We start from the raw sequence: 24,767 nt of genomic DNA, 5'->3' as shown, positions 1-24,767 counted from the left end.
GGAGGAGCGCTTGAGGCAGCCCCTTGTTTGGAACCCCATGGTCAGCACACAGAGAGGCCACCTGGTAAATAGTAGGCCTTATGTTTCTTGGGGTCCCACGGCAGAGGGTCCAACCCGCACTCTTGGGCGATTGGCTACAGTTTTTAGGTTTGTCCGAGGAGTCTCAGAGCATCCAACTACGGGGCATGAGAGGTGTGCAGAGCATGTGCCAGGACATTACAGAGGCCTTACCAGTTGAGTGGCTCACCCCTCTAAGACAGCAGCTCCCAGATGGATGGGGGCCTTCATGCAACTAGAGGTCCTCATCGCAGTTCGGGCCAACTCGGAGTCCGTACCTCACATGTTCTTTGAGATCCAGGGAGAGGTCGCCTTCACAGAGTCTCAATAGAGGCTCCTCGAGTTGCAAAGTGTTGCTTCTAGAGGATTCGAGTTTTGGGCATCAGAGGGAGGACCTGTGTTGACCCTGCAAATTTTGAGACGGGCCACAGGCGGCTTTGGGCTTGGGAGAACTGCCCTCTGGCACGAGTGCAGTGGGACCCTAGAGAGTGGTTTTGAAGAGACCCTTTCTCTTCAGCCGATCACCCTAGGATCCCATTCTTTCAGTACATAGTTCGACTAGGGGGTCACATACTGGCAGCACGGAGGAAGGCTCGTCATGCTGCAGCACTTCATTGGCAAGAGGGTCTCACCGCTCAATTCCTACCAAGTTTTTGGGAGTGGTTGTGGGACTCCATACAGCCGAGGAGAGTCACTTTGTTCCAGTGGCTTGTTGCACACAGAGCTACAGCAGTTGGGAGCTGACTAGTACACAGTAGCTTTTCGGCAACCTGTGTAGCTTCTGGTCACCCTTTGGAGAGGCACCGACATTGTCTGCGGGACTGTCCCATGGCACAACAGGTTTGGCTTCGGGTTCTTCGGTTGATGCCGGCTCTTTCCACAGCTTGACAGTACACTTGGGGAGCTGCTGCCTGGTCCACCCTCACAGGCCCGACGCTACAATTGAGCTATCATCCACCAATGGGATGATAGTGATACATGGGGGTCGACCTACACTTTAGCCTGCTACAAAGCTTACCCCACACGAGTGCAGCAGTGAGAGAGAGGTGTGCTGGGAGCTCGTCTGTGGACTGACACTCTAGTTCATTTAGCGGGCCCGTTGCTTCTGCATCTTCGAGGCTCGTCGAGTCCCACAGACGGAGATCGTTGGCGACTTTTGGCTGGAGTTGGTCCATGCTCTCAAGAACCAGTTTGAGAGACTTCAGGGCAGCTCCGACATCATGCAGGAGCACAGAGAGGCCTTTCTACGACTCTGGCGCCCTAGGCCCTTCTTCACCATGGTCCAAGGTGCACCCAGATGGCACTACCGTCCACCTTTGTGGCTTTTTCCTCCTCCCATCTCGTGATTTAGGCCCCATTGTACATATTTGTTTTTCTCATTGGGAGAGTCTCCCCTTGTCTTTGATGTAGCCCTCTCTAGTAGAGGTTGGTTGTAGCCCTATGGGCAGTTTGAGTAACTAATGGAAGGATCTTTTTCTCGGGGGAAAAAAAAAGATGAAAAGGATTTTGTGAAAGTGTAAAACTAGATCTTCATCATTTCAATTCCGCTGCACACAGATCCTCCCATGTCACAGATGTGTGTTCATTCGTGTGGAAGCGATCTATTCGAGATAGATTCGTTTCTCCTACTCTGCGGTCAGAGCGAAAGAAAGACAAGCTGTTAAGGGGCCGCACAAAGCTTGCATGCTACCAAACATCTCAAATCATCAAGGTCGTACATAAAACTCTCGTGCTGCCAACTCAGCCCCGTGCACAGTAGCATGGCTACCTCCAATTCTATCTAAGGGGTCCTCCAACATATTGAAGTCTCCCCAGACACAACATTGCTCTGCATGTGGCAAGGACTCTACAATATGTGACCAAAACTCACCTCGTGCACTTGCCACATTCAGCGCATACATGTTCATGAGGCAACCATGAACCTGCATAGTAATCCATTGGGCCCTGCCTCGCACAATAATACCTATGCCCACAATGGCATGCTGCCATGAGTCTGCAATAGTCATACATACCCCTCCCTGGATGCCTCCAAGCGGCCCAAAAGCAACTGACCAAAATGTCTCATAACGACCATGCAAAATCTCACCACGTCGCCGAATGCGGCACTCACAAAGATGGTGATCATTGCTTTTTATTCTCTATGTCTCCTCCAAACACTCAGAGCATCTATAAAGCTTTCCACTTCCTGAGGCTTCTACTCCAAGGTGGATAGGTACAATAAATATGGTACGAAAAAACCCATAAAAGACATAGTACAATACGGGTAATCATACCAGTACGAAAAATATATTAAGTATTGATTACAGATAGACGTACATGTCTACTCACGCATGGTTGCATACGTGCAAATATGAATGCATACACACCGTCATACATGCACACGTATGCATATACATACATATGTCTACAACCTAATATGCATGCATGCATACACCATGTATGTGTGCTGATGAATACGTATAAGTAACAACCAGTATGTTAAGTACTAATTCCAGTACGCGTATTTATCGTATGGTATGGGAAGAATAATAAGTATGAGTTTGGACTGCAACCTTGTTCTACTTAATCTATTATGTCCAGCATCACAACCAAGGCCTTGGCGGTCTCAGCAGCACTATCTTTTGGGTCCTAACGTCTCTTCAATTTTTCTCTTCGCTCCATTGTCTCTCTTTCCTCAACTACCATTGTGATATTATCTCTTTCCTTCACTTCCAATGTGACACTTGACAAAAACATCTCTTGAGATAGAAGAACTCCAAGGTAATGCTCAGTGCAATCATTAGTTAAAGATCCTTAAGGCATGAGAATCTCAAGCAGCTTTAACTTCACTTGTTTTCTTAAAATTAAGTGTACAAACCAACAAGCATATCATGCATAGCCTAAATGTGTTTGCAGACTCATGAGGCTAATGCTTTTCTTATATCATTTTTGCCTTACAAATACTCTCCATGGGACATTCTCTTCAAAATTCTGTAGACAATGCCCAACGCTGATGTTTTGACCCTGAGACACCTGTGAGGAACTTTTTCACATTCATGCATAAATCAAATGGAATAGAGACAGTTAAAACAAACACAAGCTACCAAACATGGATCTCAAGAAAAGGTTCAATACCAGGCATTTACCAAACAATCCTTGGCCTAAATCAACAACGAAGGACCTCTGAACTTTCGCCTCAAGGCGGATCTGATTTGACAACAGCTCCTTTTCACCAACAGCAATAACTTCGGAAGCTTCAAGGGAAAGAAGCTGCAAGGTCAATCGTTGTTTTCAGTCTGTAAGTACAGGCTCATGCTCAGTTGAGTTGCAAGGTGCCTATACCTGTTGAAACAAGTTTGCATTTGTATTCGCATTGTACTCAATGTTTAGGCTCTTCAAACCACTGTGAAAAGCCTTGCTTTGGGGAAGCTTCCAATTCCATAGATCAGCATCTTCAATGTAGTCAAAAAGGCGTCTTATGCGTGTCAGGCTTGACGTATCTACCAAACTCAATACTCTACATAAATCTTTTCCAGCAAGACTCGGTGGGTTGCGAGATGTTCTCGTTCTCAAGTCCCTTTGAAGCTCATTTGTGAAATAATCAAAAGCTATTGTGGCACCACTTCTTCTCATGTCAAAATTTGTGACCAGGTTGCTGAAAGACTTGGCTGCCAAGGCCTCATACGCTGTTTTATGGTGATCAAGAACTATAACTCTGCACCAAAGCAACACAGGTCACCCATTTTCATATTTTGGTTAATATTTTAGTGAAAAGTAAGAGACCAATCTTCTCCTCTATCTCTCTTTCTAAAACAGTCACCCCGTTGTCTGAGTGTGTTCTAGTTTTCGGAGCCTCATGGTGCTTCGTCTTTTGTACCTCTTATTTATTGTCGGTTTTCCCGAGTTTGAGGTTTCCCACTTGTAAATTCAATCACAGTTTTTTTTTTTTAAAGGTAAGTGTGTGCACAGTTGCGTGTGTGTGTGTGTGTGTGTGTGTGTGTGTTTTGAAGCTGCCTCTGCTCAAATGATAGATATATGGCGTTCTTTGCATCCTGATGCCTCTGGTTTTACCTTTCAGCATGCTGCTCATTCCTCTTACAGAGCACGATTAGATCGTTGGTATTTGCTTAATGGACACCAATATGATGAATTTGTATGTGACATGAGGATAGATTATGGTCTGCACTTATCGGATCATTATCCTCTTTTGTTGTCGTTGTCTTTTGGACAGTCTCTTTGTGATCGGCCTCTTCACAAGAAACGTTTGTTGCATGTTAATAATGCCTATTTTACTCATGAAGCTTTTCGTCACATGGTTGCCGATATTATTCCCCCGCTGTTGGCTCAAATGCATATTGATTTGGATGCTGCTTGGTATCGTTTTGTCATGAGAATACAAACTGTGATTTCTGACTATGATAGGCAGCATATGCAGCGTATTCGGGAGACTGTCGGTGATGCGAAACAGGTTAGTCAACGATTACATCAGCTGGCTGATTTTCGGCCATTGTTTGGCTCTGAGATGACGGAGTTATGCGAAGCTCAAGTGTGTATTCAGCAAAATGATAAGAGGAAGCTTGCTAAGTGACAGACGCGTGCCCGACAACAGGCCTTTATGGATAAAGGTTGTGCTTCGAAGAAATTTTTTAAGCAGTTGCATCATTTGAGAGTCTCGCAGTCGATTAAACGTATTATGCTTCCTTCGGGTGCCTGGACTTCTTCGAAGCGAGAATTGGCTGATGTTATGGTTTCACATTATCGTACGATGTTTACTGCCCCATCTCAGCCTTCTTCGGCAACTTGTAGAGCGCGTGAATTGTTGCTTTCTTATGTTAGTCCGATTTTGTCTTCGCAGGACGCACAATGCCTTGAAGATCCTTTCTCTGTCGCCGAATTGCATGGTGCCTTGCTTGCATTGGGCCGGTGGAGATCTCCTGGTTGGGATGGACTTACTGTGGAATTTTTCCTCTCGTTTTGGGATAACCTTAAACAACCCCTGATCTTCATGATAAATGTGGCATGGGAAAAACAGGATCTGCCAATTTCATGGAAAGAGGGCTTACTTAAGTTGTTACCCAAGCAAGCGCTTTGCGAGCAGTTCTCTCATTGGCGGCCTATAACTTTGATGCCGGTGATATACAAGATTTTGGCTAAAATGTTAGTCCATTGCATCAAGGACCATTTGTTTACAGGGCTTCATCAGGCTCAGTATGGTTTCATTCCTCGTCGTCAAATCATGGACAATTTGTCAAATCTTATGATTGGCATGGAATATGCTAAGTATACGCAGCAAGATGTGCTCGTCATGCAAGTTGATATTGAAAAGGCCTTTGACACTGTGCATTGGGACTTCATTGCTGCCACAATGAGATGTCTAGGATTTGGTCCTAAGTTGGCAAATGTGGTTTATTTTTTGTATGATTGTAGTACGTCTTCGGGCATCCTGGACGGGGAATTGACAGAATCGTGGCCGCTTGGTTGTTCGGTTAGGCAAGGTTGCCCTATTAGTGCTTTGCTGTATGCAATTGCTTCTCATCCTTTGTTGATGTATCTTGATCACTTAACCTCTGCGCACCATCTTCATGGTTTGCAGCTTCCTTCGAGTCATACTTTTATTGGACAGGCTTATGCAAATGACTCGCTATTTATGCCCCACAATCAGCAAAATGATGTTCAAGAGATTATGAACGCTTTGGAATTGTTTGCGCTTGCGGCTGGTCTAAAAGTCAATTTCTGTAAATCAAAGCTTTTGCCGCTTCGTTCCTATGATTGGCATGCTCTGTTGTGGCCAGGAGAGATTGTTCTTCCAAATGTAATCACTAGGCATTTGGGTTATCCAATTGGATGGAATGTTACGCACACGCAGAAAGTGGATTGGGTTATGAATCGCCTGAATGTTAAACTGCATTACTGGAAGCTTTCTACCTGGCCGTTACATGTTCGCCTTCGTATTGTTCAGAGTATCCTCGTGGCATATGTTCAGTTCTTTTTGCCATTGTTGCATTGGCCCCGTCATTGTCTTCACTCTCTAATGTTGACCATTTTGTCTCATTTGTGGCGAACGCGTGCTCACAAAACAGGGTTGCCCTTGATATCGATAGCGAAACTATGTACACCAAAGCGCTTTGGTGGTTTGAATATATTGGATCTGCGTAGGCATGTCATTGCCAGGAAGGCTATGCTTTTGCCTACACTTGTGCAACAATCTCAGCCTTGGACTCTTATGTTTGCACACTTGACTCAGCATGTGGTTACATCTTCATTTGGTCACTGGCAATCATCCATGTGGGAGGCAGTATTTGGTAAGATGGATGCTCGTATTCCTGGATGCCCTCTTTCTTCCACCTTGCTTTCTGCATGGAAACAGGTTACGATTTATCTTTCCTGGAATGCTCGGAGGGAAGGAAACTCGCTTCGTGCGGAGAGTCTTCATTGGAGTCGGGCATTTTCTCTTGCTTTGGTTGACCGCTCGCCTCGCCAGGCGTATTTCCTCTCCCGTCGTGGCATTCGAGTGGTTGAGGATGTGGTGGATGCGGATGGTTTCACTTTTGAGTTTCCATTTGCCGATCACCGCTTTGGATTGGGCATGCAGTATTGCCAGTTTTGGAGAGAATTGCAGCAAATGTTGTCAGGTTTCTTGCCGGTTTCACCTTTGGCAGATGGTGATCGCATGTCTGACTGGAAGCTTGGGGAAATGCCATTTCGTGATATTTCTGCTGGCTGGGCATATGCTCTTCTGCTGCCTCGTCCATGGATTGCTGATCATTGCAACGTTATTTGGCACATGCATAAATCCGATATTTGGTGGCGCAGGATTATATCTGCAATATGGGAAAGTCGTTTGCTGTTGAAAGAGCGTTTGTTTCTTTGGCGGTGTTTACTTGGTGTGCTCCCAGTGGGTACCTTTCTTCGGATGCGCCGTATCCGCTCTTCATCATGTGTCCGTTGCTTATCTGCCGATGAGGATGTCTGTCACCTCTTGTGGGATTGCCGTGTCACTCGAGAATTCCTTCGTCGGGTTTCTGCGTGTATGCGGCACGTTTTCCCACGACGGTCTTCCATAAGCGGTTTTGGATTTTCGGTATCTTCTCGCCGGCGTTGCAGTGCTTTGCAGCCTTCTTCATGTGGGTCAGGTTTTGGGCATACTGGAGCCTGTGGCGGCAGCGTAATGGCTATATGTTCCATCGCATTCATACGGATCCACTACCTTTCTTCAAGATTTCCCTTCGGCAGTCTTTGAGGTTTGCCTTGGAAGTTGGTGATATCACAGCAGAGATACATCAGCTTTCTTATGAATGTTTTTAGCTATTCTATACCGCCGAACACTGCTGTGTTCCTTTCCTTGTACATCTTTTTGGTGGGTTTTCCTCTCTTTGAGGTTTCCCACAGATAGCTAAATCAAATTGATTTACAAAAAAAAAAAAGTGTGTGTGTGTGTTGTGAGAGTGTGCGTGTGCGGAAGTGAGAGAGAGAGAGAGAGAGAGAGAGAGAGAGAGAGACACAGAACACAAACGCTAGAGATGGTGAAGAGGGGGCGGACCATGACTACCATGAGCAGAAGACCCAATACACAATAACCAAATAGTGTGGAAGTGGGTACCCCCTTGCCCCCATAAATAGGTGCCCAAGGGGAGGTAGGGCAAGGCCTAATAAAAATCCTCCACGACCCGATAGAAAAATGATATATGTAGATATATATATGCGCCCGGACAAAAGTGGGCCGACAACCCCAAACTCGGGCGGCCGGACCAAGTACAACCTAGACTATGGGTGGCCAGCCCAGAGACATACTAGCCGTACAAGTATTCCCTAGACCTGTGAAGCAACAGAGAGGTGTAAGTCTAACACCCCCTATCAGCACCTAATGTTGAACAAACTGTGTGAAGCCGAAGATGTGAAGCAAATGATGAAGATGTTTGCTACGATGTCCACTGAAGGACAATACTCCGGTGAACTCCGCGAGTGTAGCAACAGTCTGGGGTGTCCCGACCGCCAAGAAATCTCCATGGTAAAGTGTCATCACGAGCAGTGTAGTAAACTGGTGGTGTCTGTAGTCAAACTGTCTCGAGAAATTGAGAATGACCGGAAGCTTGTCAATGCATGAACCTGCAACCCAATGTGGCCAGGTGGCTAAGCTGTGTAAACTCCAGAAAGCCAGATGTAGCAATCTGCGCCATAAACGTCCTCCGAATCAAGGAAAACCAGACCAAACAGTCTGCACTGTAGTAGCTATGTCACAAATGGTGACGTGGCAGCAGACCCCGGGGACACGTGGCAAGCCACAGTACGACAGTTCCGGAATTTGCACCGCAAAACGCGTTGACATGCTGACGTGGCATCTGTACGGAATTCCTACTACGGAATCCTTGATTTTCCGCTGGCTGACTTTAGCAAAGCTTTATTTTTAAAGCTTTTGGGGCTCTGTTTTTGGGCATCCCTTGAAACAATAAATAAGTGGGCAGGGCCTCACTTCTCAGAGCATCTGGACGCAGAGTCTGAGAGCGAGCACCTACCCACTCTCTTGTACTTTAAACACAAATTAATACAAAAAGAAATACCGAAAGGGGCGCCAATCTTTGGGGCCAATATCTCTAGGCACGGAACTCCGCCGGACGGTGTCGATTAAAGTGTGAATTGTGAACTTTTTTGAAGTGAATCTCTTGTGTTGCGGTAGAATCTTGACTTGGGGTGTCCAAGTTTGTTATAGTGGTATCAGAGCATCAGGCGTGTGTTTTTCTCAAAGCATACCGGTCCTATCAAAGAGCAGACAGGATACTTGGGCACAACTTTGGAAATTGTTATTGAAGAATCTTCGTGTCCCGACCTAGGAGAAAAGTTGAAAACTGGTGCGGGAATTGAAGAAAAGAATGAAGATTTGGGCAAGCTTTTTTTGGTGGAGAAGTTTGCCAGAGCACAATCCGAGCGTCCATTGCAAGTTGACATGGGTGTGAAAAGATTGATTAAGTACTCCAGAGACCCAAGATTTGCGAAACACCTGAAGATTACTCGATTGATGAGATTCACTGAAGATGGCGTGAGGCCATTGATTCTCCTCTCAGGACGAGACAAAAGCTGAAAGGACAAACGAGTGCATAAAAGAGGAAGCTTTACTCGCACGAAGAGCTGGAACAAAGTTGTTGACCACAAGATGAACCAAATACTAGAAAGGACATTGAAAGAGGTATTGATGTACTGACAATCTGTTGTTTGTGATTGATAACCGGAAATAGGAGCGAGGAACTCGCTTCTGTATGGATTGGGAAGCATGGAGCTGGATATCCAAGCCATCCCCTTGTCTGCTTTGCAGATGAAATCAAGGATGAGATGGTGAGATCGAGAGCGACGACAGCTCACGAATGAATCGGATATCCTTTGAATTCGAGATAAGAATGATGAATTTGAATGAATGAATGATGATGCATGCTGAAAGATTCTAGTGCATCAAGATTCCCATATAAATGAGATGACTGGATATTGTAGTGAGCGCATCAAGGGATGAGATGGCTACACAGGGATCTAGGTGCATCAAGACTTCTGGACGGATGAGATGGCTAGATGATTGAAACACTATGTTCAATATGAACTAAGTGTGTGAATGAAGAACTTTGAAACAGGAATTTCCCAAGGTAAATCTCATTTATATATGAAATTAATGTTTTCTGGAAGAACTTGCTAGTTGTGTGTAGATAACAAGTGAAATCGATGATGATGAATGCAATTGGGAGCAATGACCGCTCCAGAATGAATCCAATAAGTATCATGAATTTTGAATGAAACTAATGTTTTATGAAAGAACCTACTATTTGTGAACAGATAACAGGATTAATAATGTTGATTTTGGTCCTTGGGAGCAGTGACAGCTCCCGAATGAACCTGATAACGAATCATGGATCACGACTAGCTCAATTGAATGAATGATTAAACCACTTTGTTCAGTATGAACTTGGTGATGGATTTGGGATCCCCGAAAAAGATTTCTCGCACACGACAGTGCTTGAGGCGAATGACTACTTGCACACAACAGTGCTTGAGTCAAAAAATCTCTATAGACATGATCGCAATATGGGATTAGTTAATCTGACATCAGTGAGGTCCAAGATGGATCTAGATGCGATTACTAAATACGTTGCTGACAATCATGGTCTGAGATTTGGAATGAATTTTCTATGTGATGTGATATGAATGTTATCTGACTGTGATGTGAATGAGATGTGATGTGACTGTTGTCTTTATACAAGTGTTGGATTTGTGTTGTCCTAGTGCGTCGGTACTAACAGTCAGTGTCTGCTAAACAGCTTATGGCCTCTGTCTGTTTTGCATGCGTAATCGAGGGCGATTACAATGCTTTCAAGAGGGGGGTATGTCACAAATGGTGACACGGCAGCAGACCCCGGGGACACGTAGCAGACCACAGTACGACTGTTCTAGAATTTGCGCAGCAAAACGTGCTGACAAGCTGACGTGGCATCTGTACGAAATTCTTGCTTTTGCGTGGCTGCTGATGACGTGGCATAGCGTACGGAATCCCTGATTTTCCGCTGGCTGATTTTAGCAAAGCTTTTGGGCCAATTGCTTTATTTTTAAAGATTTTAAAGTTGACAGCTTTTGGGGCTCTGTTTTTTGGGCATCCCTTGTAACAATAAATAAGTGGGCAGGGCCTCACTTCTCAGAGCATCTGGACGCAGAGTCTGAGAGTGAGCACCTATCCACTCTCTTGTACTTTGAACACACATCAATACATAAAGAAATACCGAAAGGGGCACCAGTCTTTGGGGCCAATCTCTAGGCACAGAACTCCGCCAGGCCGTGTCGATTAAAGTGTAAATTGTGAACTGTTTTGAAGTGAATCTCTGTTGTGTCGCGGTAGAATCTTGACTTGGGGTGTCCAAGTTTGTTACAAGCTACCGTAAGCTGCAGCAGTCACCGGGAGACCGCACAGACCACCATCAGATGGTATCTTGTCAATAGGTAGGGTAATCCAAGATGAGGGGAAAGCAAGACTCAACAACCTACGTTGCGAAGGGCCTCTCTCTGCGCCGTCTTGCATGTATCTCCTACCTCCAACCCTCCGGTGTCAACCAAAACAAAATCCACGCCAACAACGCCACCAAACCGCATCTTGGTGTGGCTCTCAATGTAAATGAGCTAGGAGTGGCCTACTGCCCAGGCCGGGGGATAAGTCTATTGTAAGGTTACCTAGGGTGAGTGTAAGAAACTCTGAAGGTAGCAATCCAAACGATCAGGGAGTGTAGAAGAGCAATTGCACTACCATCCAAGCCAAGCTCATGGTGACTCCGGATGTAGTAGCGTAGTGATGCCTGATCTCTCGCACCTCGCAGGTAAACTCTCCAAGAGAGTCAGCCGGGTAGGTGTTGGCAAGATCCGGGGTCCAGAAGCTGAGCGTTGCCCTTCTGCTGCAAAAACGCAAGTCAATTTGCAGCCCACTTTTGCTGCACTTTTTTGGCACCAAAAACCTTCTATTTGCTGAAAAAGCAAAGGCTTGATGGGTACTCTAGGTGCCAAGCAACTTGTGGAAGGTGTCAACGACACAAAGTGACCAATAAAACCGTCGAAAATGGGCTGAAAACCCAAAAACACAAATGAAGGTCAAAAACGCAAATGGATCTGGAGGAGTTTTCCGCAACAAAGATGTCCAGAAATGGTAGCGCTAGTAAGAAAACCAGCAGATCTGATGTTTCTTGCAAAAAACGCAGGTTGAGGTGAGGTCCTCCACGACAGAAATGGCTCCCATTTCTGCGTTTGCCTGGCTGATGTAAAAACCCTGGTAGATCTGGGCTCCTTTTACAAAAACGCTTGCTGTTGCCGATCCTTTGGGTAGAGTACCTGTTCCTGAAGGTGTGTCTCAATGCTGGCGACTGATACCATGTGAGTGCGCGTGTACACGAGAGAGAGAGAGAGAGAGAGAGAGAGAGAGAGAGAGAGAGAGAGAGAGAGAGAGAGAGAGAACACAAATGCTAGAGATGGTGAAGAGGGGGCGATTAGCCCCCCATGACTACCATGAGCAGAAGACCCAATACACAATACCAGATAGTGTGGAAGTAGGTACCCCCCTGGCCCCATAAATAAGTGCCCAAGGGGAGGTAGGGCAAGGCATGATAAAAATCCCCACAACCCAACAGAAAAATGATATATGGAAATATATGTGGGCACTCGGACAAAAGTGGGCGGCCGGTCCCAAACTCGGGCCGGACCAGGTACAACCTAGACTATGGGTGGCCAACCCGGAGACATACTAGCCGTACAAGTATCCCTAGACCTGTGAAGTAACAGAGTGGTGTAAGTCTAACATGTGTGTGTGTGTGTGTGTGTGTGTGTGTGTGTGTGTGTGTGTGTGTGTGTGTGTGAGAGAGAGAGAGAGAGAGAGAGAGTGTCTTTTTTTTCTTGGCAAAAAAAGGCGTCGTATTTTGTGTTCATAAGAGACCTCTAGAGACGTTCAATGGCCTATCACCCAGTGGAAATACAGAAGCGAGGTAACAATGTGTAGGCTATGTAACCATCAAGGTGGTCTGTAGGATGAGGTTAAATGATCCACTAGGGAGGTGCATAATGCCATGTGATGTGGGCATGATCCCGACTTAAAAGGACTGATGATCTCGCCCATGTGACATGTGTAAAGAAAGACACATTGTCACCAGTGTGTGACTACTATCTATCCTTTTTGTTGATTTCTTTCTTATTATCTATTTACTTTCACTTTTTGGAAACACCCCTCGGGAAATCTAACTGCCCTGCATTGCATAGCTAGTGTGGAACTGTCCAGAGGGAGTCCGGGCCTGAGGGCAAGAGAGCACTAAGGTTGGACAAGGACTATGGTTAGCCAAGTGGGGTCATTGACTAGCCAAAGTGGAATCCTTTGCTACAGAGGCTACATTTCAGTTTTGGATGTGGCCGCAGTGTACAAAGAGGGTCGGATGACCTAGAAAGATACAATGGCAGCATCTCCTAAAATTTAGGGAACTGCTATTTTGGGACCTGAAAATGTCTTCGCGTCATTACGTGCAGTTTGACATGGGGATCATTTTGTTACTTTGTGGCCAAGTCAACAGAGGCTGCAGGTGAGATATTTTTAGACCCGAGGGTCTAAAGCGGGAAAATGCACAAATGAGTGACACTTGGCACTTTGAGGCCAGTTTACTACTTATAGAGAAGGCAAAAACGTGATTTATAGTTGGGAGGCTCATTTTGCAAGTCTCTGTCACAGGTTAAGAGCTATGGAGTGCTTGCTTTCCCTCTTATGCACAGTGCGGTGCCAGGAGTGATGCCCTGCACGCTACGCACTGCCCTCTCTCTCCCCTTTGGCAATATGTTATGCCCCTCTAGTGGGCTCTTCATTTGACCAATGTACAGTTGTGTGGGTTCATGCGCGATTGCCGAGGCAAGAGCCTCTTGCACAGGTACTGGATTAGCTAGCGGCTAATCCCCCCGCAGGTACAGGTGAATTCGGAGAGGTTTCACGCCAGAAATCTCGTCCGATTCAAAGGGCAAGTAGCCCTACAGGTGCGGGAGCTCGAGGACTTGCTAGGGATGCGACCGGCACGCGAAACGGAGCCCGAAACAGTGAATTACAGCCTGCTGTGTATTTTTGCAGGTTTAGGGTTTTGGCCCTAAACGGACCCTAATACCCCCAGGAGGTTCGGGGACGCAAGGGAACCGCTGTACAGGCGATCTGGCGCATTTTCAGGGCTGAAAACAGAGAATTCAGCGTGCTGCAGATTCTCGCCAGGTTTTGCAAAGTGCCCGTATGCTTCGGGAAAGTCGGTCAATGCGTGGGAATACTGACCGTGAAGGGTTCTAGTACAGTTATGCTGCCGAAATCGGGCTGGAACAGTGGAAATTCAGCCGAGTTTGTGCGGGGCAGCTTGTAGGAACCACAGCGTTTATTCCCTCTTTTGAACAATAAAGAAATACCGAAAGGGGCGCCTAAGTTAGGGGCCAATCTGGTGTCTGTCTACTCATACAGGTGCAATCTAGCAGCCTGTATCCCTCTCCCCTTTGTTGTGTCTTGAAAGTACAGGTAAAATAGACGACTAATAATGGATGAAAGCTAAATCAAGGTTTAAAGTAAAGTCTACCGCCCTTTTTGGATTGAACAGGCCGGTTTCACACATCAACGTTGCTCCACTACCCTAGAGGGGTATGTTGGGGTGTGTGACACATCCGCACGACCACAAGTGAGAGTACCCTCTACTTTGGGAGCCTACACACTTGACAACATTGATAGCATTTGCTCTTGATTTAATTATGATTTGCTATTATCATTAGTGTTAATCTCTCTTTAATCTCAATTGTAATTAACACTTTATTTACACAATGAATGGCTCATTAATGTTTCCGCCATAAACGCCATTCCTTTCATGTGGTATTAAAGCCGACAGTTCCACACCTAGGCCAATTAATTACTATTGCATTAACATTATCTTAAGCTCAATTCCAAGCTCTTTTGACACTTTTTGGGCCCTCGGCTCACTACTACACAGCGATCAAGTACTACAGAAGACACTCTTGACAAGCAACCAAAATTGGTGGCCTAGTCTAGGGCGAATATCCTATTCTTAATGTGTCAGGAGGTCATGGGTTCAACCCACCCTAATTTTAGATTGGGGGATATGGACAAACAGCAACGAGCATCTCAAATCCGACTCAATAGTGAGATCAGGTCCATAGGACCTTGTTCCCATGCACGCAAGCAAGCGGATGTGAACCAGCGCTCAAATAAAACAAAAACTTTTTTCGGGTCCGCCCCAAAGGGGCTCCCCTTCCCACGGCCCTGCTCATCTGAAAAAGATTTTTGTTCTTTTTGTTAGGGGCTCCATCACACGACTATTTGAACCCATCTTCCTGGTTACACCCCAAGGGAAGAGGAGTTTCCCAGAGTCAGCATTCCAAAGCCTATCTTGGCATCAAGGCCTTAAAGACCTCAATCTTTGGAGTTTTTCAAGGATGCCACCATTTGCAATACCATATGGAAAATTGCACAAAACATGCTATGTATGCAAAACCCAATCACTAAAGATTGTAAAACCCCACACGATGGATTTGCACACACATATCTTCGCATTTTGCACCAAACTCTCTGCATTCACACTTTTTGCATTAGAACAAAGCATATCACGTTTGTCTTCATAAAAAGCAACTTTGTACAAGGATCAGACACTGCCCGACATCGGGTAAGACCATCTTTACACACGTTTGCACAACAATCTGTTTTGTATGCCATGCCGACATCGGCATCCACTTTGATTCTGACAACACATTTGAAGGGAAGGAGCATCAACAACGACGACGACAATTTGTAGCCGACATCAGCAACAACGATATACATTGACAATTTGCAGTAGGACTACACCTTTGATAGAGCCCCATTTGTATTTTGATTTGACCTACCACCAGTTGACAAATTTCTAGGGAGGATGTTGTGATTTTGTTCTTACACCGAATTGACAATTCTTTGGGGAGGACAGCTTTGTACTTTTGGGTGCTACTATATCACACACGAGGAGGCTTGTTGGGGTGTGTGACACATCCACAACACCACAAGTGAGAACACCCTCTACTTTGGAAGCCTACACACTTGACATCATGGATTAGGTCACTAGATGCCCTCTCCCAACTCTATCAAAGAAGCCCAAAGCTACACACTTTTTATCCTCTCATTAGCCATCAATTGCACCTACTTTGTACCCACCATTTGCATGTACCATATGCTCTTAATCTAATTATGATTTGCTATTATCATTAGTGTTAATCTCTCTTGTAATTAACACTTTATTTACACAATGAATGGCTCGTTAATGTTTCCACCATAAACGCCATTCCTTTCAGAGCTTGCTCAAGAACCCACCGACTACAAAGAGTATGCAGAAGCTCAGTCCAAATGGCTGTCAAAACGGTTGATCTAGGGGAGGACTATGACCTTGTAGAATGTGGACATTCCACGTAGTCCAAAGCGTGATACTGCATATCATGGTGAAAATTGTGTCCCGCTGGTAGAAATCCAACTAGTGATTAGCATCTAGGATCATCTGTAGAGAGCCCGATCTATATCCCAAGGAAGTAAGCATGCAAACCAGACTTGTCGACAAACCCTCAAAAAAGGTGCGTGACCCCGGGAATTGCAAAAGCCATGCAACTACCCCCCCCTTGCGCGTCACCATCATGGATGCCCACTCTAATCAAGAAACAAAAAACTGCCATCCACATTGGCTGCGCATATGGACAAACCCAAAAACAATGCCTCAGGGACTCAAGCTAAAGTATATCTCTGATAATCGGATCATGATCAATAACTACAGCCCAACTGCCAACATGCAATCCTATGTGTGCTATCATCCACGTGAAAAACATATCTTGCAACAGATCCCGAGGGTCCAAGTGCATGACAAAAACTCGCGTTGGAAAGCTGCGAGGATGTGCCATCTCTCCGACTAGCATGGACGGTGGGGTGGGTGCCAGTTCCGCAAAAGAAGCGTCCTCCCAAGGCATACATTGTACTCAAAAAAGGATAGAGGGGCTCCATCCTTGCACAACGAAGGCCACTACCACTCACCAAGATCCCAATCCAACTGAACGAGGGGCTTTCCCTGCCAAATCCCCAATCTCCAAAGTGGTGCCTCCTTGATGGTGAAAACAGGGTCAACACACAATCTCCTCTGGAAAGAGCCTACCACTCCAATAGGCTGCCAATGGACACTAAAATGTTGGTCAGGTGGAGCCTCACCTTGAACTTCAGCCTGATGTGACGACCATGATGGCCAGTCTCAGCAATGCTAGAGACTAGAGTCCCCTGTTGAGCGACAATCGAGGGCGGATTGAAGTACACCCACCAACCTTGATGAGAAGGTAAAAGAGTATGTCCCCTAATGTAGCCATGCCAATCAGGCTGAATAGCGTCATTAGTCTCTTATATGGGCAGCAACTCACCCTACAGATCCTATAGGTAGCACCAATAACATATGCACCATCTGACCAACACCATAAAGAGCATGCTGGCCCGTCATCCCATACAACCCAATCAATGTGCGTCCTCTCACCTAGATGGCGCCCTATTGGATCAGTCACATATGCATTCCATGCAAGTGGCTACCTTTGTAACGGGACGGCACCACATGCCAGCAGAAAAGAACAAACGAAACAAACTTTTAAGCACTTCAATAACAACTGAACTGAAATAGATGCACGACACATGAGACGCGGAGTGGTCGAGTTCCACCCCAAGAGAGCATTAGCTCCAAACCTTGGTGCCCCTTTCGGTATTTCTTTAATTGCTTCCAATCCTTTACAAGGCCGGTAGCTCTGCTCTACTTTCGCTCCCCCAAGAATGATAGAGAGAGAGAGAGAGCCCACCTGTCATATTTAAAGACCCTAGGCCCATCCGAAAGCAATACATGAAAACCATTAAGTCTGAAAGCATCTGGTCCAAAGGCTACCAGCACAAAATCAGTACAGCTGCCACGTCGGTAGCCTGCAACACAAAAGGCGGACGTCCATACAATTACCATGTCATCAACCTATTAGCACAAATTACGGAGCGTCCATACAACTGCCACGTCAATATTATTTACGCAAGGGATTTTTCTTTAGTGGCTTGACACGTTAGCAGTTTGTGACAGCCTCGATGCCTCCTCGATACAAGAAGACGAGCCTCGAATCAAAGCAAGATGTAATTCCTTTCAAATCCGCAATAAGCAGCCCATAAATGGTGACACATGAGACGCATTCAAAGGAGCATCTGTGAAGATGAATCTGATGGTCGGGCATCAAACACCGGCAGTATCCATAGATTAGAGAGGTATGTGACAAAGCATCGTGCAGAAATAGTTTCCAAGGCTCAGCCACTAGAAACAATCCGTGTACTATGAGCTTGGCAAACAATGCCTTGCTCTGCAGCTCTGGAAAAATAATCCCCATTAGCGTCCGTAGATGGCTGAGTTGCTATCTGCTCGCAGAGAGGAAACTCGCTAAATGGCAGACTCGAGCTCTCCAACAAGCTCTTACAGACAAAGGTTACAATTCTAAGCAATTCTTCTAGCATCTGCATCATTCTAGGCAATCCCAAGCTATTAAGAGAATCAAACTTCCATCGGGGGAGTGGACTTCCTCTTTATCGGATTCTACAGTCTCATTATGTGAGGCTCCTTTACCTCCCACACAGGAAGTTTGCCAAGCACGCCGCTTGTTTCTTTCGCATGTTACTCCCATTCTTTCGACACAGCACGCTCAAGACCTAGAGGTTGCTTTTACTGAGTCAGAATTGTATGCCAGCCTGCTTGATTTGGGCCGTTGGAAAGCTCCTGGTTGGGATGGTCTTACTGTGGAGTTCTTCTTCTCTTTCTGGGATGACTTAAAGTTGCCACTGTTGATGATGATGAATACGGCCTGGGAGCAGTAGCAGTTACCCTCCTCTTGGAAAGAAGACATCCTCAAGTTGATACCTAAGCAAGCACTATGTGAAGAGCTCTCATTGGAGACCAATTACGCTTATGCTTGTGGTATAAAAATTGATGGCTAAAATGATTGTTAATCATCTCAAGGGATTTCTACAGGAAGGACTACATCAATCTCAATATGGCTTCATTCCGCGTCGATAAATTACTGATAATCTGGCCAATATTATCATAGGCATGGAACATGCGAAATATACTCAATAGGATGTATTGGCCATGCGGGTTGACATTGAAAAATATTTTGATAGCGTTCTTTGGGACTACATTGCAGAGGTTATGAAACAATTGGGGTTTGGGCCCAAGCTTTCCTACGTGGTCTTTCTCTTGTATGCACATAGTTCTTCTGCGGGTTTGTTGGAGGGTTTTCTGACAGACCCTTGGCCCCAAGGACAATCAGTAAGACAAGGGTGCCCTCTCAATGTGAAACCGGCCCGTGGGGCGGTAGGCTTTGGCTTTCACCCAAAAATTATTTACTTTAGACACACACAGAGAACGTGCAAAGGAAACCTACGACGGGAATTAACACTTAAGCACACACACGGCTCGGAAGCTAGAATACTCCGAGCAGACACGGACAACCTGTAGGCCCCAAAATTGCCGCCCCTTTCGGTGTTTCTTTATACTTTGAGAGGGTAAATTACAAAGTCGAGTCCTGGGAATTCTTTACCTGTATCCAGCTAGATACCACCTATTTTGGCCAAATTTCGCCAACATAACAACCCCAAAACTTACGCAAAACCAATCCCCTGCTGAAACTCACTTCCACTGGCATAAACCCTCTGATTCCTGTCCAAAAACAGTAAATTCAGCACGCTGTATTTACTGGTTTTTGCCCTGTTTTCAGCCCTAAACAGTCCCCGAACTGTCCTCTATCATTGGGGCACTATTCCCAATGGTTCTGGCATCCGTATGGCTGAAAAACAGTCAAATTACAGCGCATACACAACGCTGGAAACGCACCTGTTTGGTGAGGTTATGACCCTCACCAGTGCTTGCTTTTGGAGTAGCAGTTAACTGCTCATGTTCCTGCTCATGGAGGCTCTTGCCTTAGCACAAAAGCATAAAACCACACAGCTATACATCAGTCAAATGAACAGCCCTCTTGTGGGGCATCACATAACTGCACGTAGGGGAGAGAGAGCAATGTGTAGTGTGCAAGTCATCACTCCGAGCACCACACTGTACATAGAGAGGAAAGAAAGCACTCCATAGCTCTTAACCTGTGACAAAAGCTGAAAAATGAGGCCTCCCAGCTACAAATTCAGCGCCATTTCTTCATGCAACAGAAAAATACACAGAAATGTACCACTTGGCGCGATTACAAGCATTTTTCCGTTTCGGGGTTGCCAGCTAAAAATCTCCCGACCGGTTGACTAGTCGACTATGCGACAGAGTTCTAAAATGTTCTCCTTGTCGTTCCCAACAACTAAGGTTCGCAGTTGCCACGTCCTCGTTACATAACCCCCTCTTGAAATTGCAAACGTCCTCGATTGCATACCATGAATAGATGCCACTGATGATTTTGTATTATCAGCACTCTTTTATCATCGCATGTATCCGCAAGAAAGGTCGTAACACATAGATACAAATGACTTAATGAGACCTTCGTATTTTTGTCATTTCCATCTATTACACTGAATTCATATGTACATTTGATGTGCTAGCTTTATCATTACCCCTCCTTTGCACACGTTAGGTTGGGGCATAAGTAGGTTGTAACCCAAAGGCTTCAAGGTAAAGTTGCAATACATTTGGTGACTCTGACAGTTCATGCTCTTCCATCCACTTTGCATCCATAGGCGGATAGTTCTTGAACTTAACCAAATAGCGTCTTGCAGCCTGTCCTTTAACTTTTCTGTCCTTATGTGCCAAAACTTGCTCAGATACCAGGATCTCATCAAGTTCCTCAACTTCTGGTTGATCCTCATCTGGCATATCTTCTGGCACATCACCCACGAAGGGTCTTAGAAGACTCACGTGAAACGCATTATGAATCTTCCACACATCAGGCAATTTCAGTCTGTAAGCACATCGCTGATCTTGTCAAGCACTTGAAAAGGCCCATAGTAACACATACTGATCTTAGGAAACAGCCGTTCGTTGCCCTTCATCTTCGTTAACCTTGCCTTTTCGAACCTTAACAAAACCCAATCACCAGGTGATAACAACAATTCACGATGGTGACAATCAACAGCCTTTTTCTGCTTTGCCTGAGTCTTCTCCAAGGCAACTTTAATTTTCTTATACATTTCATCCATGTTCTCAACATATGGATCTGCCTCATGGATCTTGTTCTTTGAGTGCAAAATGGGAGAAACTTTTTTGCCACCTTCAACAATCTACAAAGGTGCCTTGCCAGTCGACGAATGCACCGTATTATTGTACGCATACTCAAACATAGGCAAATACTATTCCCATTTGCCCTTATTATCTGACACATAGGATTCCAGCAGATCTAAGACAATAGAATTAGCCTCTTCTGACTGCCCATCAGTTTGTGGATGAAACAAAGACGAGAACTTGAGCGTGGTACCCACGTTCTCAAACAATCCTCTGCATAACAAACTGGTCATGCGAGGATCACGATCACTGACAATCGATTGTGGCATACCATGGTACTTAAACACATTGTACATAAACAAGCGTGCCATCTGATCAGATTTTATCTTCTTCCTGACAGGGATAAAATGGGCCTGCTTGCGGAACCTACAGATAATGGTCCATATATTATCATTCCCTGTTCGCGTTCTTGGAAGTAAACATAAAGTCCATAGCAATGCTTTCCCATGGCTTATCCGGAATCAACAGTGGTTGTAGCAGTCCTGGTGCCTTTTGCCTGTCAAACTTGACCTTTTGGCAAACTATGCATGCTCGCACAAAGGCATCTACATCTCTCCTCACGGTAGGCCAATTGAAGAATGTCTCTACCCTGTTAATTGTCGCATCAATACCACGACGCCCTGCATACGGTGGGACATGACTCTTCCATGACCTTACATCGTCGCAATGGCCTAGTGACACAAAGTCTGCCATGCATCATCATAAAACCATCTCTGAGGAGGTAGTGCTCATGATGTTGCCCCTCTTGCAACTATTCAAAGATCCTTGCAAAATCTTCATCAGTATCATATTGTTCCTTCATGTCATCCAACTCATGATGATAAGGAAGTGACAGTTGAAATTTGTGGCTTCCTTGATAACTTTGACTATGTCAAGAAGTATCGCAAGGTCTGATGGTCTGTCTGGACAACAAAATCAGCACCTAAGAGGTAGTGCTTCCAACTAGAAAGCGCATGAATCATGGCCAAGAGCTCTTTCTCATAGACTTGCATAGTGCTCTCTGGCCCTTTCAGAATTCGGCTTTCATAAGCTACTACCCGCCCATCTTGCATTAGCACTGCTCCGATGCTACTGCCACACGCGTCACACTGGACCACAAATGACTTCCCGAGATCTGGCAAAACAATTATTGGATCTGAAGTAAGCTTTTTCTTTAAGAGACTAAAACCTGAAATCTCTTTTTGCGTCCATCTCAAAGTGACCTCTTTCTTTTGCAAAGCGTGAAGAGGTGATGCTATCTCTGCAAAGTTCCTGATAAACCTTCTATAGTAGGAACACAATCCCAAGAAGCTTCTCACATCGTGCACAGTCTTCAAGTCTGGCCATGTCTTAATAGCTTTGACCTTTGCGGGATCCATTCTGACACCATCCTTTGAGACTATGTGGCCAAGAAAGTGGATCTCTTCCAGAAAGAATTCACTTTTCTTAGGGTTGACAAGTAGCCTGTGACTGCGCAACTCTTCGAACACAATGGTCAAGTGATGCCTACGCTCCTCTTCATTCTTCGAATAGACTATCATGTCATCGAAGAACGTCCCAACGACCTGTTGATGCGAGCGGAAAATCCGGTCCATCATTTTGTTGAACGTGCATCACTAGAAACTCATAAAGACCAAATGTCGTTTTAAACACAGTCTTGTGCACATCCTCTGTACTTATACGAATCTGATGGTACCCACTCTTAGGGTCTATCCCGCTGAAAATTGCAGCACCCTCTAAATGATCAAGAATATCATTAATTCTAGGAATAGGAAACCTATTCTTGATGGTATTCTTATTCAACGCATGGTAATCAATACACATGCGCCATGAGCCATCCTTTTTCTACATTAGGAGCACTGCGGAGCAAAAGGGTGAAGAACGAGGCTGAATTACCCCTGCTCTAATAACTCCTCAACCTGGCCCATAATCTCTTTCTGCTGCGCCGTACTAACCCTGTAGGGAGATCTATTTGGTGGGCTAGAACCTGGCACCAAATCTATCCGATGGTCCTCAGCTCTCTTGCGACAATTGCGACGGTAATGAATCAAAAAAACAGTCACAAAACTTTTGCAAAAATGCTGACCTTTCTTTATCTAACACAAACAAATTTGACTGACCATTATCTGAGACATCACGTGCAAAAATCAAGTACACAGAGACATGATTCTTTATTACAAAAGTGATAGCACAAGCAGATACAATAGGGACAGACTTCCCTTTGAGCTTTACATCCAAAACATGAGTTTTGCCCCTATGCTGAAGGGTGATCGTCTTGCCGAAGGCATCCAGCCACGCCATGCACTCTGAACATCCACGGAATTCCAAGTAGCGCATCGCACCCTTCCAATGGCATGATATAAAATTCTTATGTGTCCACATACGACTGAATATGCAGACGCAGCTTTCCAATAATGGGAGTAACACACTCTGAGTGGCCAGGACATGCCAACCCTGCCTCTGCTGTGTACCCAATATCTTCAGCTCTGATGCCAAGCTTCATAGCTAACTCTGGTGAGATAAAGTTTGCTTTGGCACCTGGATCGAAGAAGATGAGTGTCCTCTGATCCCTAACTTTACCTCATGTCCTGCATAACTCACTGGCATCTGTACTGGGCCTAACACCCACCATATCTTGCACCAAACCTACCGTGGGTTTAGGCTTCTTGCCTTTCTGGTACTCTTGATCATCTGAGTCAGCTGGTCTTTTCCTTTGTGGACAATTGGTAGCAAAGTGACCAGGCTACTCGCATATAAAGCATTTATTTTCAGCCATTAGGACCTTCTTTTCCTCGATCGACTTGCGCAGAAAAGGCTTCCTTTTTTGTTTCTTTGCCTGCGCTCCAGAAGTCCCGGCTGAATCCTTGTCTTTGGTTGCCTTTGCTGACCCTTGGGACGCTTCAGGAACCGTTTTCACAAAGGGCTTTTTAGCTGAATTTTTCTTTTGCTGCCCTCCTTTCTCGTTGCTCGGAAACCCACTATCCTCTCCTTTCAACAAGGCAAGACTAGTGTTAGCAACTTCCATGAGTTGGGTGGGGTAGCCACTCTGTTCTTGGTACAGTAATCGCGAGGCCCTCTAGGCAGCCCACAACAATACTTCTCTATCTGCTCTGTCAATGGCACAAATCTGTAGGAGGTGATTGAGGTAACGCTTTACAAAACCTCCGATTGTACTCCAGCAAGCTCTTGCATGTAGCCGAAGTAAGCTGGTGCCAATCTGTCATGACGTCGGCTTCAAATTCATTTGACAGCCAAGCAGATGCAAACATTTGCTTGAAGTAGACCCAAGTGGCGGGTGCCTGTCCTTGCATTAACAATGTCGTCCATGTTCGGAAATAGGACGTAGCTAAGTAGATAATTAAGTAGATTACTTAATTGAGAGAGATAATTTTCACACGAGAGATTATAGAGTAGAGAGAGAGAGAGAGAGAGAGAGATCACACACGATATACGTGGTTCACCCAATGTGGGCTACGTACACGGGAGAGCAGCCACTCAATGGCTTTAGTACTTCAAACAAGAACTAAGTTACAAAGGGATTATACCCTTTTGGAGCTCCCGCCTTGCTTCACTCTCACCACCTCACATCAACATCACAAAACTTCACAATCCATTTTTTGTGTGTTTCGAGGCCTCCTTTTATAGGCCAAAAGGGCTGCCCTCTCTTATGAAAGGCAACCATGTGTAGCCGTTGTGTAGACAAGTCCAAATTGGACCCTCCAATCCGCCCATGTGTGACCGTCCTTGAGAAGACAAGTCCTCCTTTGAATTCGGCCACCGGCCACCGACCATTGACTTCCGACCACCGACCACCGGCCACCGGCCAACTGGCAAACCGGTCGATCGTTTTCAAACCGCCATCCGGCCATAATATTCGGGCGAAAATTTTGGCCGTGAAATTTTGGTTTCCGGCGAGTGAATTTTCTTCGCGCACGATGGCTTCTCCTC

The 24,767-nt window shown here is 45.5% G+C and overlaps 1 protein-coding gene across 1 annotated transcript in view; it reads right to left on the bottom strand.

The window, feature by feature from the left end:
- Nucleotides 1–24,767, bottom strand: part of LOC147448087 (DHHA1 domain protein) — a 98,556-nt gene that overhangs the window by 39,778 nt on the left and 34,011 nt on the right. The window contains exons 3-4 of the mRNA XM_086523951.1: nt 3,379–3,751; nt 3,172–3,306 (exon numbers count right to left, since the gene is read on the bottom strand). Coding sequence (XP_086380077.1) covers nt 3,172–3,306; nt 3,379–3,751 — 508 coding nt within the window. The remainder of the gene's footprint in view (nt 1–3,171; nt 3,307–3,378; nt 3,752–24,767) is intronic.

This window comes from Adiantum capillus-veneris, chromosome 11 (genome assembly GCF_014529385.1).
Source record: "Adiantum capillus-veneris isolate H3 chromosome 11, ASM1452938v2, whole genome shotgun sequence".
Taxonomy (NCBI): Eukaryota; Viridiplantae; Streptophyta; class Polypodiopsida; order Polypodiales; family Pteridaceae; genus Adiantum; species Adiantum capillus-veneris.
This window is presented reverse-complemented; position numbering and strand designations above follow the sequence as displayed.